Source organism: the organism of the source record quoted next, unplaced genomic scaffold (genome assembly GCF_019419815.1).
Source record: "Pyrus x bretschneideri cultivar Hongxiangsu unplaced genomic scaffold, Pyrus_bretschneideri_v1 Contig34, whole genome shotgun sequence".
NCBI lineage: Eukaryota > Viridiplantae > Streptophyta > Magnoliopsida > Rosales > Rosaceae > Pyrus > Pyrus x bretschneideri.
In genome coordinates this window covers 73,241-89,120 of record NW_025999657.1, presented here as the reverse complement: position 1 = coordinate 89,120, position 15,880 = coordinate 73,241, and the positions used below count along the sequence as shown (strand labels likewise).

Below are 15,880 nucleotides of genomic sequence, written 5' to 3'. Positions count from 1 at the left end.
AATCCAACCGTCAAATTTGTTTATATATACTTCGAGATCGCATACGCCAAAAATTGCAAAAAACAAACATTCAGAGATCAAGTAATGAGACAAAACTTTTCGATGGTTATAATCGAAAAATCACGATTTAACGGTTATTGTAACTCCGATTTTGATGATTTTTTACAGCTACACTCCTAGACCCTAAATGAATACAATGAATGAATTCGATCTTCAATTTAAAATATTTACATTAGTGGATACCACAAAATCTTATGTTATACTTGATGAAAGTATAAATAAACTCTTTAGTGTTAGTGAATCTATCGTTTTGATGGGATACGCATCCTACGAAACTAATTTCAACGATCAAACCGTCAAACTTGTTTATATATGCTTCGAGATCGCATACGCCAAAAATTGCAAAAAAACAAACATTCAAAGATCAAATAATGAGACAAAACTTTTCGACGGTTATAAACGAAAAATTACGATTCAACGGTTATTTTAACTCCGATTTTGATGATTTTTTACAGCTACACTCATTGACCCTATATGAATACAATGAATTAATTTGATCTTCAATTTAAAATATTTACACTAGTGGATACCATAAAATCTTATGTTATACTTGATGAAAGTATAAATAAGTGTAGATTTTTAAAACCCTCCAAATCTCATGAACAATGTTATTTATTTGAGTGAAAAATTAATAATAATAAGTGTGAAAAATGTAATCACTCGTAATGAAAAGCTTTACAACTTTCATTAAGGGGTCAACTCCGAAATTTAGTATGTATATACTAATTTAATATTATGGTTTACATTTTTTTGGGTCAAATTATGTTTTTCTTTTCATTTTTATTGATTTAAAATATAATTTTCTTAACGGGTAACGGGTCGGGTCATATTACCTGATAATATTAACGGGTTGATTTCGGGTCGGGTCATATTACCCGTTTACTTTAACAGGTATTACACGACACGACCCGTTAAGCTATCGGGTATGACACGAAAACGACACGAACATGAGAAACACGACACGAATGCCAGGTCTATGCTTAGCGATGACATTTTTAAGTGTTTTAATGTGACACAACATAGAAGTTATAGATTTAGGGGATCACAAATGGTCGCCTTAGAATACAAAGTTGGAACACTAGATAATTGAGAGAAGTTTCCAATTTCATTGATAATGGAATGAAAAGATAAACCCGAAAGTTTGTTTAAATAGTTTTACAAAACCAAAACGGTAAAAAGAAATGAAACGAGAGATTCATCTCGTCATTTCCTTTCCAAAAATGTATTTTGGACTGGAAACAAACTCCACAAAAAATAATCATCAGGAAAAAAAAAAAAAAAAAAAAAAACTATTCGTCACTATTAACGCTAGAATTGCTAATCAGAACTCTTCTTCTTGTTCTAAATCATAATGTATCAATTTTGTTCTTACGAGATTTACTGTATCTTTTCGGCTTCCTATCAAGAATAATAAATAAACTGGTGTTGGCAATCTGGTAATCTACTCAAATAACTTTCTAGTGATATTATTAGTTACACATAAACTTTAATATAAGGTTAAATTTAAAAATTTCTTTATATCGAGTAATACTACACTTGATATATTTTTATACTATATTTTATACCACAATACGTGGCATTCGATGAGAAAAACCCAATATTAAATGAAATAAAATCACAAATTGATTGTTATGATCCATTTGTTACAAAACGTGGTATAAAAATGTGGTATTAATATCATTGTACGTGATAGTCCTCTAAGTCTCATATTCTCTTTATTTTTGTAAAAAGAAAAATATTAGGAAAATCATCTTTTTATATCATATTTTATAGACCATATGAGTACCGGTTGATGGTTGATTTCTTGTTTTAATGATTTAAAAAAGAATCCAACTATCAACCGCTACAAAATATAATTCAAGTAAATGATCTCTCCAGCATCACCCTTCTAAAAATGATTGCCAATCTTCATCTTCATTTTTATGACATCTGAGTACACAAAAAAAAAACTTAATTTTGAACCATGAACCTATATATATACTGCCCTTGCCACTACTATCATCGCTGCCATCTCCACTACCATGTCCATTTTTATCATTAGATACAATTATTTCACTTTTACATTAAAATTTATCAAACGCTCAACTACTTTATTTTACAGCTGATTATTCTTCTTGTTTTTGTTTTGAACAAACGATGTTATCTACACTAAAGGGGAGAGGTAAGCTTAGCCTCACAATGGGCTAGCAATAATATGGTTCAAATTCGCCTTTGGCTATAATCGAACCTAAAACCTCTTGCTTATAAGTGAAGAGAAATACCACTAGACCGTAGTACTAAGTGGCTATAGTTGATTATTCTAAAAAGCGCAGCAATCCCAAACTGGCCATAAGTTCCAACAAGTACTTAATTTCCTCTTTATTTCTCATGTCTGTTTTTTTTTTAGGTCTTTATTTTATATGGAGGATATGGTAGATTACACCTCTAGTTAGAAATAATTTTTGAGTAATGCTACACTTAATATCAGCCAATATCTGTTTGTACCATCATTTGTTCCATATTTTTAATAGAGATAAGACACACATGTGTTGATGGGCCATATGTACCTCTCTTAGAGAGATAGACAAATGAAGCTACAAATAGATGGTATTTTGATCATTTTTAGCTTAATGACTAATAAGACCATATAATTATCTGTGTTCTGTGTTTTTCCTTCAGTTCGCATCTATAAATTAACTCAAAATAATTAAGGATTTATCTCATTAATGTATATTGTGTTTAGGAAATTTGAATTTTGAACCAGTAAACACATATAGATTGACGTTGAAGCCAAAGTAACTGTCTGGTATACAGAACACAGCTAGTGGAGGTGGCCTAAGTTATTTAAATGTGTATTGTACTAAAATCCAACTGCTTGTTGCCCAACTTTGGTGATACACTCGGTGTTAGGGTTTCATTTTGTCTCTACCCTTTCCTCTCCTTAGCCCATTCCCCCTATTTAACCCGTTTCACCATTTGCTTCCCCATCAACTCATCCATCGATATCTCTTATATATCTTAAATGTTAGTACAAGTACCATACTACCATGGCTGAACTTGGCCTTCTCTCCCGGACCGATCTCCAGAACTTAGCTCTATCACAACAAAATCAAAATCAAACCCGGTTATCAAACCCTAACTTGGTCCCCGAAGCCTGGATGTGGAACCCTAAGGCAGCTCAAGAACCTGAAGATGACTCATGGGAGGTGAGAGCCTTTGCGGAGGACACCGGTAATGTAATGGGCACCACATGGCCTCCAAGGTCTTACACTTGCACATTTTGTAGAAGGGAATTCCGATCCGCCCAAGCCCTAGGCGGCCACATGAATGTGCACCGCCGTGACCGGGCCCGCCTCCACCAATCCCATCCTCAGATGAGCCCGGCAGCAGTCTCATCAGCTTCCACTTCCTCATTCATAATCCCAACTCAAGAATTTGTGAATGCAAATGGTGGATTATGCCTTGTTTACCAATTGCCAAGCCCTGATAGTATAAATGGTGCATCCTTCAATACTGCGACAAGTTTGATGAGCTCGAGTAGAACACATGGCCATGGTGTTGAGTCATCATCACCATCCACTCTTCTTTCAATTTCACCCAATATTCCACCTCCTGACTACTTAGTGTCAGTTGTGCCACCAGCTGGAAGAAGCAATTCTAATTCCCAATATTGTCACTCAAACAAATCATCGGCTCATGATGATCCGGAAACCTCAAAGTCTGGAACCGAAAAGGGCAATTTTGAAGAGCTTGATTTAGAGCTTCGGCTTGGGCATGGCCGACCGGCAGTACCATCTTGATTCTTCACCAAACAATAAATTAAGGGACCACTGATGTATAAGCTTATTAAGGCATGTGTGTGTGCTTGCAGCTAGCAGATGGAGACGATTCATATATTCATGTGTAAGTCGGCAAGAGTAAGATGCAGTATACTCTACCTAGCTCGCTTTTACAGGAACCTGTTTGAGATTATTTTCTTGGTAGATATAATTAATTAGTTCTTATGTGTGAGAATTTTAACTCGCGACAAATGTAAGAGAAGAAGAAGACGTAAAAGGCATATGATATCTTAATCGTAACGAATAAATTCAAAGAAAATCAAGGTGTTATAATTAATTATGGAATTATTTTTATTTTTATATTTAATGAAAGAAAATGTTTTTAGTTGTAGTGATGGGTGAGATAAAAGCTAGCAGTGCAGTGTCATTTTCTGTTACAGATTTCTGAGTAAAGACTAAAGGGTCTCTATTGTGCTGCTGTCTCTGGGCATACATTTCCGTGGGGATTGTTTCTATTACGCAATTAGGGCTTAACTTCCACAAACCACAGCAATGCCACTTCTCCCGAAAACCCAAGTCCTGATTTGAGCCTTTGATTGGTTAGCCAGCCGTTTATAATCACTTGCATTAAAGGGTTCTTCCTTCCTAGTCATTTCTGATAAATTCATAGAGGAGTTCATATCATGGTAAAATGCATTTACATATGTGCTGATCAAAATGTTTCTGGCAGTGAAACCTTGATTCCAAAATCTTTTATTATGAATAGTTTAGGGTTCCAATATATAGTTAACTTGCACCACTAAATGTGAAATATTTTAAGACTTCAGCTTAGCTTTATCTTATTCGTAAATTCGTAATCATTCTCATCTGTATAACATTTCAACATTTAAGATTTTCCATTATCAATAATACAAAATAAAAAAATGAAACTAGAACAGTATTCGTTTGATATAAAAGGAAATATATGTGTTCCATATTCAAAAAATTAGACCAGTATTCGTCAAGACCAGTCTCTCCACAGAACATTTTTGGCGATTATGTGGTTGAGTTCGGCCTTATTTTGTAACCCTTCTCAATTTTCCTCCACCAAGAAACACGTATAACAGCTCCAAGTCTATCCACCAGGCACCACCCCAATAGTGAAGAAAGTTGAGGTTCCACCATAAAACCAATTGATAATATGGGGAGCAGCCTAATTACTTATAAGTGCATGCAAGGCCATTCTTCTCATCAATGTGGGATTCATTACCAACACGTCTCTCACGTGTGGCAAATTTTCAAGCCTAACATGGACAACACAACGGGGTGACGTGGAGTGAATGTGGCTGTTTGTCTTCACACGTAGTGAATAGTACCAGGATTGATTTTTAGTATAAAAATATGGTTTTTCTTTAAAGTAAACAGTACCGGGAGCTTTTCGTTAAAGTTTCCTTTAGAAAATCCTTACAGGATGAATATAGCTATCTTAGACCAAACCCAACCTTGAGCTAAATGCTATTTTTTAGGTTTTATTCCCCTCCCAAACCCAACCCAACCCATGCTAATTGTGTGGGTTAAAAGCTAAACAAAAGCCAAATTCCTCTCAGGATTTAGCCCAGAAAATGGTGTGGGCACCACCAGTGGGACCCCACCCACATGGGCATGTCGCTCAGGATTTATTGAATCCAACGGTTGAAATCAAATATAATCAAATCTAACGATAAAACAAAGATCTAACGGCCCAAATTTAAATCCAACAACTAAAATAATTTAAAAAATTATTTAACTCAAAATTCACCCAAATTTAGTGATTTTTCAATATTTATCGGAATTTAAATATTTTTAGGTTAAAATGTTCATAAAATTAAATTATGATAGTGTACATAAATTTTTTTTCTTTTAAAATACTTTAAAAGAAAAAATTAGCCTAAATTTATTCTTTAATAATCTCAGGCTAAAAAATTTAGGCCAGAAGGGTTGGAGCCTATTTATGGGCTAAAAATTTTAGATTTTAGCCCTAAGGTTGGAGATGGTCTTACAATAGAGAATGAATAGCTCCCCTCCTCCTTTTAATTACGTTATGGTTTCAAGTCAGGATGACCTTAATCAGAAAATAATCCATCTATATCTACCACAACTGCAGTTATTCACAACCATATGTGTTTTAGCGCCTCTAACAAATCAGCTTAGACTGAAAATTGGTCTAAACTATACAAACATAATTTTTCTAATAAGAACGACACGACATTGGAAATCAAATGACTAAATATTCTGGGAGGAGCCTAAACCCTGCTCTTATTCTAGTTTTGGAGCCTAAACCCTACTATAAGAGCAGATGTATACTATCGACGTGCAAAGCGATAAACATCTGTTAGGCTTACTAATTAAACAGCACAAGTGAGGAGCATCTCGGATTGGAGAATTGAAAATTTTCATTAATGCTTCAAAGTTCTTTGATTTCTCAACTCATTCTCAATTAGTTTTCAGTTGAATTGGACAATTGGCTTACTATTTATGTAGGATACTGTTTTGTTCATTCTTCTGTAAAAGATGGCACAAAATGTTTTTAGATTACCTAGTCAGATATTTTTAGCCGGAATATAGCAAGGTATATAGATATGGTAAATAAATTTTCTTGAAAAGTAAAAAAGTAACCTACATATATACACGATAAACGCAGCTTTGAGCAGAAGCATTTGTGTATAAAGTCTGTTCCCCTAGCTAACAATCCGGAATCTTGAATAAGATCATACGACAGTTATATTTGAATAGAGATCTAATTTTTACAAATTCTTAAATTTTTTCTGTCCTGCAAGACTGGCTACGATGATTGTCGGGCTAGGTCCCAATGTAGGCCTGGTCTGAAGTACGTACTTGTAGCTTTGCTTCCTGCAATAACTAAACGCACCTTTTCAGAAACTCAGATTCTTCTTTTACCAAAAGAAAGCAAACATTCCCCCAGGTGCGGTAAATTGCTAAATGTAAGCCCATGATTTCCAGGTCTTTCTCTTCAGCTCTGTATATACATATTCTTTACCAGTGCCAATTCTTTACCGTATCCATATCCAGCTTTAGCCATCTTAGACTTCTCTCTCTTCATAAGTGTTACTCTTTATTCGCTGCCTACCTAGAGTAATTATATTGATGCTGTGGTCCATCTAATACTCGACCTATCACTACAAGATGATAGACTGGAAAATATAAGTTGAAAGATTCGTATATATATTTAGTGTTTTTGATAAATGAAACTTTACATTGACCATGTAAAAATGTTTAAAGGATAAAGATTATTTGTCATCAGTCACCAACCAGTACAAAAAGAAATACTTCAAAATTACTATTAGTCATTGGTATTTTTCTTATCAACTTTGGAAGATTTTCCAAATTCAAACCCCCTTGCTCCCCGGGCCTCATCGATAAATCAACGTTGCACTTTCTGTGGACATTACATTTTAGGTCCCTATTTAAGAATAATTCATACAATTAGGGTTTTTGATTAAGGTCCCCATGTTTAAGAATTATTCTGGCAGGCTTTTTGAAGTAGGGATTTTTTATTAATTACTTTTTTGAAGAATCCTCGAATGATAATCTAAGAACTATAAACACTTCACGTTGATGGTTGAGCTCACAGTGAGATCCCTTTGGGTGACTAACATAAACGAAACCCTCTTTACAAGGGTTATACCGTATACACATGTACACTCATTCCATTACGAACCCAATTCCTTCATCCTCATCACGCGCGGTCCAAACAGAAGAAACTAACCAATTGAAAATCGATTAATTATTGGTGAGGAGGCTACGGCTAATCTTAATCCACAAATGTTGACTAATCTTATTGGCAAGAATTACAGAAGTAATACTGCAGTTACAGCTTGCAGCTATATAATGTTACAACTGCAACAAATCATGCCCGTTGTTGACCCTAAGAAAACGTCGATGCCCAATGACAGAAAATTAAACAAATAATGTTAAACAAATAATATTGAAAAAGTCATAAAAATTTCTCTTTTCCAGAGAGAGCTTAGCTTACTTGTACTTGTACGTTTACGCCTAACGTCTAGCTTTTAAGGTGGAGCATTGAAAACCCACTTGTAGTACTAGAAAATAGTTGTAACAAAGCTTATGCAGAAAACAAATCAGAAACCAGTATATTAGTATTATTCCCAAGTTCTCAAAATGCCAATGCTAAATGATGGACCACTCTTGATACCCCTTCCACAGCGATGCATTGCATTGGTATTCGAGGATATATATATATATATATTCTCAACATATATATATATATATATATGTTGAGAATGAATCCCACATGAGGAGTGATTTTGCTTGGGCTTATAAGTAAGTTGGGTTATTTCTCATATTGCCAACTAGTTTTACAATGAAACCTCAAACTTCTTCATTGTATCAGAGTAGGTTGTCTCCCGTGTGAAGCCTAACTACCTGACATGCTCCACCTCACTCCATTTGTGTTGTCCATGTGTTAGGCTTGAAAATTCCTCAAACATGAGGATGCGTGTTGAGAATGAATCTCAAATTGATGGGAGAATGAACCTTACACCATTTTTAAAACATTTTAGACACAATTTTACCCTCATGGAAAATTATCGAGAAGGACTATCTATTCAATAAATAAATGAAATTGGCAAGTGACTTTCTACCACAACGGTGAAGAGGAGTGTTGCTATTGCACCACGACGTGGATTCAAACTTCATCAGCCTCTTAATATAATAAATCTATCGTTTGACAAAAAAATATTAAATGTATATTTTTATGAAACATTATATTAAATTTTCAAAACATAAACCTAAAATGTATTTCAAAAAATTATAATTTAGCAAAAAAAAAAATTAAAAAAGAAAAAGAGTAAAGGGGTCTCAAGAACCCCTTCTACCTCCTCCCTCAACTACAACGTTGTCTTCTCCATGCCGCCGTCGCACAACCTCCATCTCCATGCCGCCGTGCACAACCCTCCATATCCATGCCGCCGTCGCACAACTGCCTGTTCCCCCCTATTCCTCCGTTCTTTCCCATAGCCGACGCATACTTGATTCTTGATGGCTAAAGAAAGGAAATTGAAGATCAAATGGTGGTATTTGCAGTGGAGGATACGGTCGGCTGTATGTTAGCCTCTTCCATTATCTTTTCGTTGTTCTTCATGTTTTTAGGTTTGAATTTAGAAAATATGAATTTTTAAGGTTAGTTATGGAAATAAGGAAAATAATGTTGAGTGTCCAAAGATTATTAAAATTTTAATCATGGGAAATCTAGGTAAATTTTGAAAACAACGAAGGTGAAGTTACAACCATATACAAAATCCCGCCTTAACCCACTTCCGTCCCCTGCCAATATCCCCAGCTAGACAAAAGAGCCAGCTAAGAGAGCACATACTTCATCATTTCTAATTTCTTGGCTTCATCTATACACACTGCTTGGTCCCCTCTTTCAACTGCTCCCTCTCCTCTGGATGCATGCTATACAAATACAAGCATAGATGTTGAGATATCTCTAATAATCATGAATTCAGTGTCCACTGTTTACTGGTTAATCAGTGGCTCACCCCGCCGCAGAGAAAGCAACATTTCCAAAATAAAAGAAAATTCCAATTAATTGTTTTGTTTATTTACTTTTAACTTTTCAACCTGAGGGAATTGGGGCAGATATATCGACCAAGATTCGGACAGTTAAAAGTTAGATTAAAAGAGAGAGAGGGCAGGTCTATGGGGTTGTCAAAAGCAATGCGTGTGGGAAGTAGGTTTGAGGTTTAGTCGTGGTCAGTGCATGGGCACGGATTCCCAGTCACCAATCAGTATAATCATTGCATCTCTCTTATCCTAATCTGCATGGAGAAAGCTGTCTCTTTTGCTCTTTCTTCTAGACAATTGACTGTTACTAATAGTGACACTTCTTCTTAACATTGCAATGACAAAAATCCTCACAGAGATTTTGTGCAAATCCCATGTGCATGCAACAACATGCTACTCTTCACTCATCGATTCAGCTTTTCATGTTGAACCTAGCTACGTTTAGGTTGAACATGAAGCCAAATCATTTTAAGAGTATTTTTTACACAGTTAGTAATTTTGGTCATTTTGATCTAGTGGGGTTGGGACTAGAAGCCAAATCACTTTAAGAGCATTTTCATCGGCTTTGGTCAATTTGATATGGGGTTGGGACAATTACTATTCACTTGTATGGTGAAAATGCTCTAGCTTCTCTTTTATCACTCTCCATTCATTGTAAATAGTAACTGCAATGACAATATGCACAATGATCATTATTTTTCATGTATGCTAAATAGTGTTTTGATGTTTCGGTGGTCATTTCAAGATCAGAAGAACCCTACTCTTTTCTGTTGATCAAAATTTTCTTGCCGTAAATTTTATTAAATAACATAACAATGTATATAAGATTGAATTCTCAAAGCACATAGAAAGAAGTAACAGTCTTTGAACACACAAGAATGAATAAACGAAAAAAAAAAGAGGAGAGCAAAAGAAGTTATGGACAAGAGGTGAGTAAAATTGATGTGGAATAGATGACTTAGCTGATTGAAGAGCAACTCAAAAGACGCAAAACTGGCAGCAACACTAGCGGAGTGCAGTTGTGCAGGTTTAGTTGTCGATGTTAGAATAGGGCTTATAATATGTTATTTCGAAGAGCAAGCTGCAAGGAATAAGAATCACCAGCTTTGCTCATGATATAAGAGTAATTTTAGCTAAAAACCTTCAATTACTATCCAAAAGCTGTGCTTTAAGTTTTAGTGATATCTGTTTTCTTTCTTATTTGAACGTTAAGTCCTTTTAGAGTTTGGGTTTGGATTTTAAACACATAACTACACCTTCTTGGTGTAGAGTTTGTTATCTTAATCATATTATCAACTGAACTTGAGTTTTACCCTTTCTTTCTTCCTAGAGAATTCTGGGGTTTAATAGTAGTTTTCTATCAAGAAATAACGTTTAAGCTTCCTTGATTATATCCGCTGCATAAAAAAATTGGGATCAACAGACGTCTTGTTATTCAAAGCCAACAACATCCAGTTGGAGGACTACAACCTGGTTTCAATCTTATCTTTGAATGAAAGACACAAGAGGGATATGAAGAAAATTTCTTTATTTCTTAAGGAATCCATCTTTCTTGTTTTTTGCTAGAACATATAGGACAATCAAGATGAAAGAGGTGATACATACGAAAAAAAACAATTTAACTGGCAATGTTTTCATGACTGTCTTGCCAGCCTCCATTCCTTCCATCATGAAATAAAAGAAGGTAAAGATGATAGAAAGAAATATGAACTCACAGTGGTTGGATATTGAGTGGGAGAAATGATACCAATATGCCTGACATCAGTAAAACTCAGACTGGCTTAAGGCTGGGACTGCCTGGGCCCCAACCTGGCTCCAATATGCCAAGGCTCTATAAAAAGGGATTTGGATTGTCTGCCCTCCCCATCCCATACCATTCTCATCTCCTCCTATATTCTATGGTCACGGTTAAGCCATGTCAACATTTTATATTCTCATTGCTTTTTGTCTTATTATTTCTATAAAAAAATCATTATAAAATGTTGACGTGGCTTAACCGTGACCACAAAATATAGGAGGGGATGAGAAGGGCATGGGATAGGGAGGGCAGACAATCCAGGTCCCATATCCTAAACGTTCTTGATCATAGGATTGTTGATTGGTCATTGACAGTTCAGATAAACCAATAGTTTGGATGGACCAATACATACCATGTCTTCTCTCCCTAGAGAATGACTGGTCTCGAATCATTGGTGTGAATGACACCAATACAAGTATATAGGTGTTCAATAGAGAGTGAGTCCATAGAACAACCTCATGCACACAGTCAAAACTAAACTAAATGATGAAATGGACCTCTTAAAGCATTTCTACCCATCATTTCTTTCAATGAAAAGGTACTCAAACCACTCTCCACCCATTTTTATAGGGATGCAAATTGTCTGCCCTCCTGTTTGGGTGCCGTTCCCATCCCTCCCATTTGTGCGGTCACGGTTAAGCCACGTCAACATTTTATATTCCTATTGCTTTTTGTCTTATTGTCTCTATATAAAAAAAAATCAATATAAAATGTTGACGAGCTTAACCGTGATCCCACAAAATAGGAGGGGATGGGAAGGGCACCCAAATAGGAGGGTAGACAATCTGCCTCCTTTTCATGGACTTGGACTGTATGCCCTCCCCATCCCATACCCTTCCCATCCCCTTCTATTTCTGTGGTCACGGTTAAGCCACGTCAACATTTTATATTGATTTTTTTATAGAAATAATGAGACAAAAAGCAATTGGAATATAAAATGTTGACGTGACTTAACCGTGACTACAAAAATAAGAGGGGATGGGAAGGGTATGAGATGGGGAGGGGAGGCAATCTAGGTCCTAGGATATGTGTATGAAACCTTAGACCATCTCCTAAAAAATGCCACAAAGACATATAACGGTAATAAATGACGTACCATTTACTCCAACCAAGATGTCAAAGATGATATGGAAAAAAATGCTAAGCTGACATGTACAAAGAGATGTCAAATTTGAAGTTGCCTTCAAGTTTGATTTTTGTTTCCAATGGCATTTCACTTGCCCTTACCTTAAATGCTAGCATATTTAAGTTTTATTTTATTATTTTTAAACCAACAACAACCCAAGTTTTATTATTTTTGTTTCAAACAAAATATAAATGAAACAATAAATTTTGGCATACCAGGTGGAAGGAAAATTTGGACAATATGTCAAATTGCCAAATCAGCCATCAAATTTAAATTTGATGTTTTGAATTTGACGTCTCCTTTGGAAATGCTCTTATTGGTTTTCAGTTTTTGAATAAAGGCTTTGACATTAATGTGTTAATGTATTCCAATATATTTTTAACTTAAAAATTGAAATTTGTAGTTGCTTAGACCATCTCTAAAGGAGATGTCAAATTTTAAACCTAAAATTTAAATTTGAAGGCTTACGTGGCACTTTGACATTTTTTAAACTTTTTCTCTCCAACCGATATGTCAAATTTTAAACATAAAATAATAACTCATATGTATTTTCTTTGCATTGGGAATGAAAAGAAACAAAAGGATAATGCTTTAAACCAATAAAAAATTAATAAAAAGCATTTAATAATTAACTAAAAAAAAATCTGAAGGTGCTGTCAAATTTGGCAGTAAGGGGGAGATATGTCAATCCATGTCATGCCACATCAGATTTGGCTTCTCGGTTGGAAAACATTAATGCTATCTTTTGTTACCGTTATTGCTTATTTGGACAATTTGACATCTCCTTTGGAGATGCTCTTATATTAATTAATTAGATTTTAAATAAAACCCATGATTAGTAGGATTGAAAATATTAAAAGATGATATCTATTTTACACCCCAAAAAAATTCAAAATCAACAGAAAATTATATTTTGCCATATATAGACACACACACACTGGTACATTCATCAAAAATTAATTAAAAGTTATTGTACCATAAGAAGTTTGATAGATTCTTCATACCCAAAATAAGGTACATTGTTCAAAACCACAAAAAGAAAAAAAGTTATTAGGCTTAATGACACACCCGACCCTAATATTCTTCAAACACCAAGGTAGGCACGTGCTGGCCGACACCCGAAGGTGACAAAGCCATATTAGGATACATGAGAAATAATAAATGTAAACAATGTTTATAAATTTAAATACAATGATTATGCAATTGTGAAACATGTTCAGAGTATACAACTAATTTGAGACACAAGAAAAGAAATAATATAAAATTGAATGAACAAAGGAGTGGGTCCTACACCGAGAGGACTCAAAGATGCCGATGCAGGAGTGTCTTGATGTCAGGATTGCACGCCTCAATTTTAAGTCCTTAGGGGGCACAAAACAAAACATGAGTAGACCGAGTTGGTATATAGGTAATAATAAAACAGTTAATCTATAACGTATTAACCCCTAGGTTTAGAAAACTCGTATATCATAATAAGTAACAGGTTTTCTGAAAACCCTAGCATGCCATAAAACCTTTCATAAAAACATATATTGTATATAATGTACTTAGTAGTGGTATATATATAAGGCATATACATATATATAATATTTCATTCACCCGAAGGCATATAGAACACTTCATCATTCATCCGAAGGTTCTACATCACACGCCTGTAGGCACCAACCAAACGCCCGCCGAAGCCATCAACCTATGCCCCGCCGAAGCCAATATAAGTATCATCACTCGTAGGCATGATCGTTCGAATAACTACTAAGTAAGTATGTAAGGACATTAACATAATATTTCTAATATATATATATATATATATATATATATATATATCTTAATTGGAGTTCAGTAACTAAAACATCATATCGTAAAACCTATTCGTAGTATATAGTCATCAATCATATATCCTACAAAGAACGTAAAATCGATAAAGCATGAATATCATAAAAGCGTAAATTCAATTTACTCATAAACGTTTCATAAAACGTAACCATTAAATCATGTTTTTCATGTATGCATTTCTAATAGAAAAATATGCATTTTAGAAGGGGTTCGCTCACCTTACTCCGTAGGCAAAGAGCCATGCAAATAAGGGTGGATGGAAACGCCACAAACAATTACACCTAAGCACATAAAGGTATCAATTAATAAAACTATACTATAACGATTGAATTTGGAAAAACGGACATTGAAAATGCATTCAGGACGTCGAATAAAAGGGGTCCCGGGCAACACAAAGAATATTCTAGACAATATTACAAAATATTCCCCTGATCTGGGTTGGACCAGCTTAGCCGGCTCTGGGCCTAAACTTTGGGCTGGGTTCGGTGGCCCAAGAGCCTGGTTCCATTTGGGTTGGTATTTGGGCCTGGGTTTTAGAGTTGGGCCTATAGTTGGACCAAAGGATTTTAGGTTTGGGCTTAGTAGCCCGGCCCAAGGACAATGGGTTTGAAATTTGGGTTAATGAGTTTTGGGTCTTAGGTTAGCACGGCCCAAAGGCCTGGTTTCAACGAAAAAAGGACACCAGAGCTTCCCCAGCTCCGATCAACTCGATTCTCAACCAAACATTGCAACACTATACATCAAAATGAAGCCTGAGAGACAAGGAATTGAGATGTACATTTGGTTTCCTCGGTCATGGCCCGAGGTGGCCTGAAAATGGCTCGAAAATCGTTGGGTTTTGCTGGATAATATGGTGAAAATGTTTTCGAGGTGTTCCTGCATTAAAACACTACCAAAAAGCCTCAAACATTACCTAATCACCCAACTAAACCCGATTTAGGAATATTTAGGGGTGAGTTCAACTTACCTCGTCGTAAAACCACGTGCACAATGTCGAGAATGAGAGAGAGTGAGGTCGAAGATGTGAGGGAGTGAAGTGAGGATCCAGGGGTGGTGGCTGTCTGTGTGTATGTAAGTCTAGGTGTGTGTGTGGGTTTATCGAAGAGAGGAGAAGAGAGTAGAGACGAAAGAGAGAGGTTCGAGAGTTTAGAGAAGGGGAGAGAGATACAGTGCAGGGGAAAGAAAAGGGAAAGAAGAAAGCAAGTGGCCCGAGGGACAAACAAATCAGAGGGGCCCCACATGGCACACCATTTAAGGCTCAAATAGTAACCTTTTCAAAATATATCTTACAACCCAACGTGAAATTACGAAAATAACCTTTTTATCCTGCAAATTTTGGGACGGGTTGTTACACTTAATAACATTAGTAAATTTTTTCAAATAAACTTGACATAAAAACATTCTCAAATCAACGAAAAATAATGAAACCATGTAAGTTTAAAAAATGGATTAAAAAACAAAAGTCGATGGATTTTAAAACAATTGGTACATTTTACATTTAAAAATTTAAGACATTTTACATACAAAAAATTGGAATATTAAAAAAAATTAGATGAACTGGTACATTTAAGATTAAAAAATTAAAAATCTTTTAATATAAAATAAATGAGTATAAACTTATTTAATTTTTTTTGGGAAATGTCTTAAATTGAAAGTTAATAAAAGGGGATTATGATGGTATGAGTATTGAAATCCTAAATTAATTAATATTTTTATTTTAAAATTTTGTAATTAATATGT

At 35.1% G+C, this 15,880-nt stretch overlaps 1 protein-coding gene across 1 annotated transcript; it reads left to right on the top strand.

Annotated features, from left to right (window-relative positions):
* The first annotated feature begins 2,931 nt into the window (after positions 1-2,931).
* Positions 2,932-4,104, top strand: LOC103965740 (transcriptional regulator SUPERMAN-like). Its single transcript, XM_048591462.1, has one exon. The coding sequence runs from the start codon at positions 3,087-3,089 to the stop codon at positions 3,837-3,839; it is 753 nt and encodes a 250-aa protein (XP_048447419.1). The 5' UTR covers positions 2,932-3,086; the 3' UTR covers positions 3,840-4,104.
* The last annotated feature ends 11,776 nt before the right edge of the window (positions 4,105-15,880 follow it).

Coding starts and splice junctions, on each gene's coding strand:
- LOC103965740 (XM_048591462.1), top strand. CDS start 3,087: ATGGCTGAACTTGGCCTTCTCTCCCGGACCGATCTCCAGAACTTAGCT.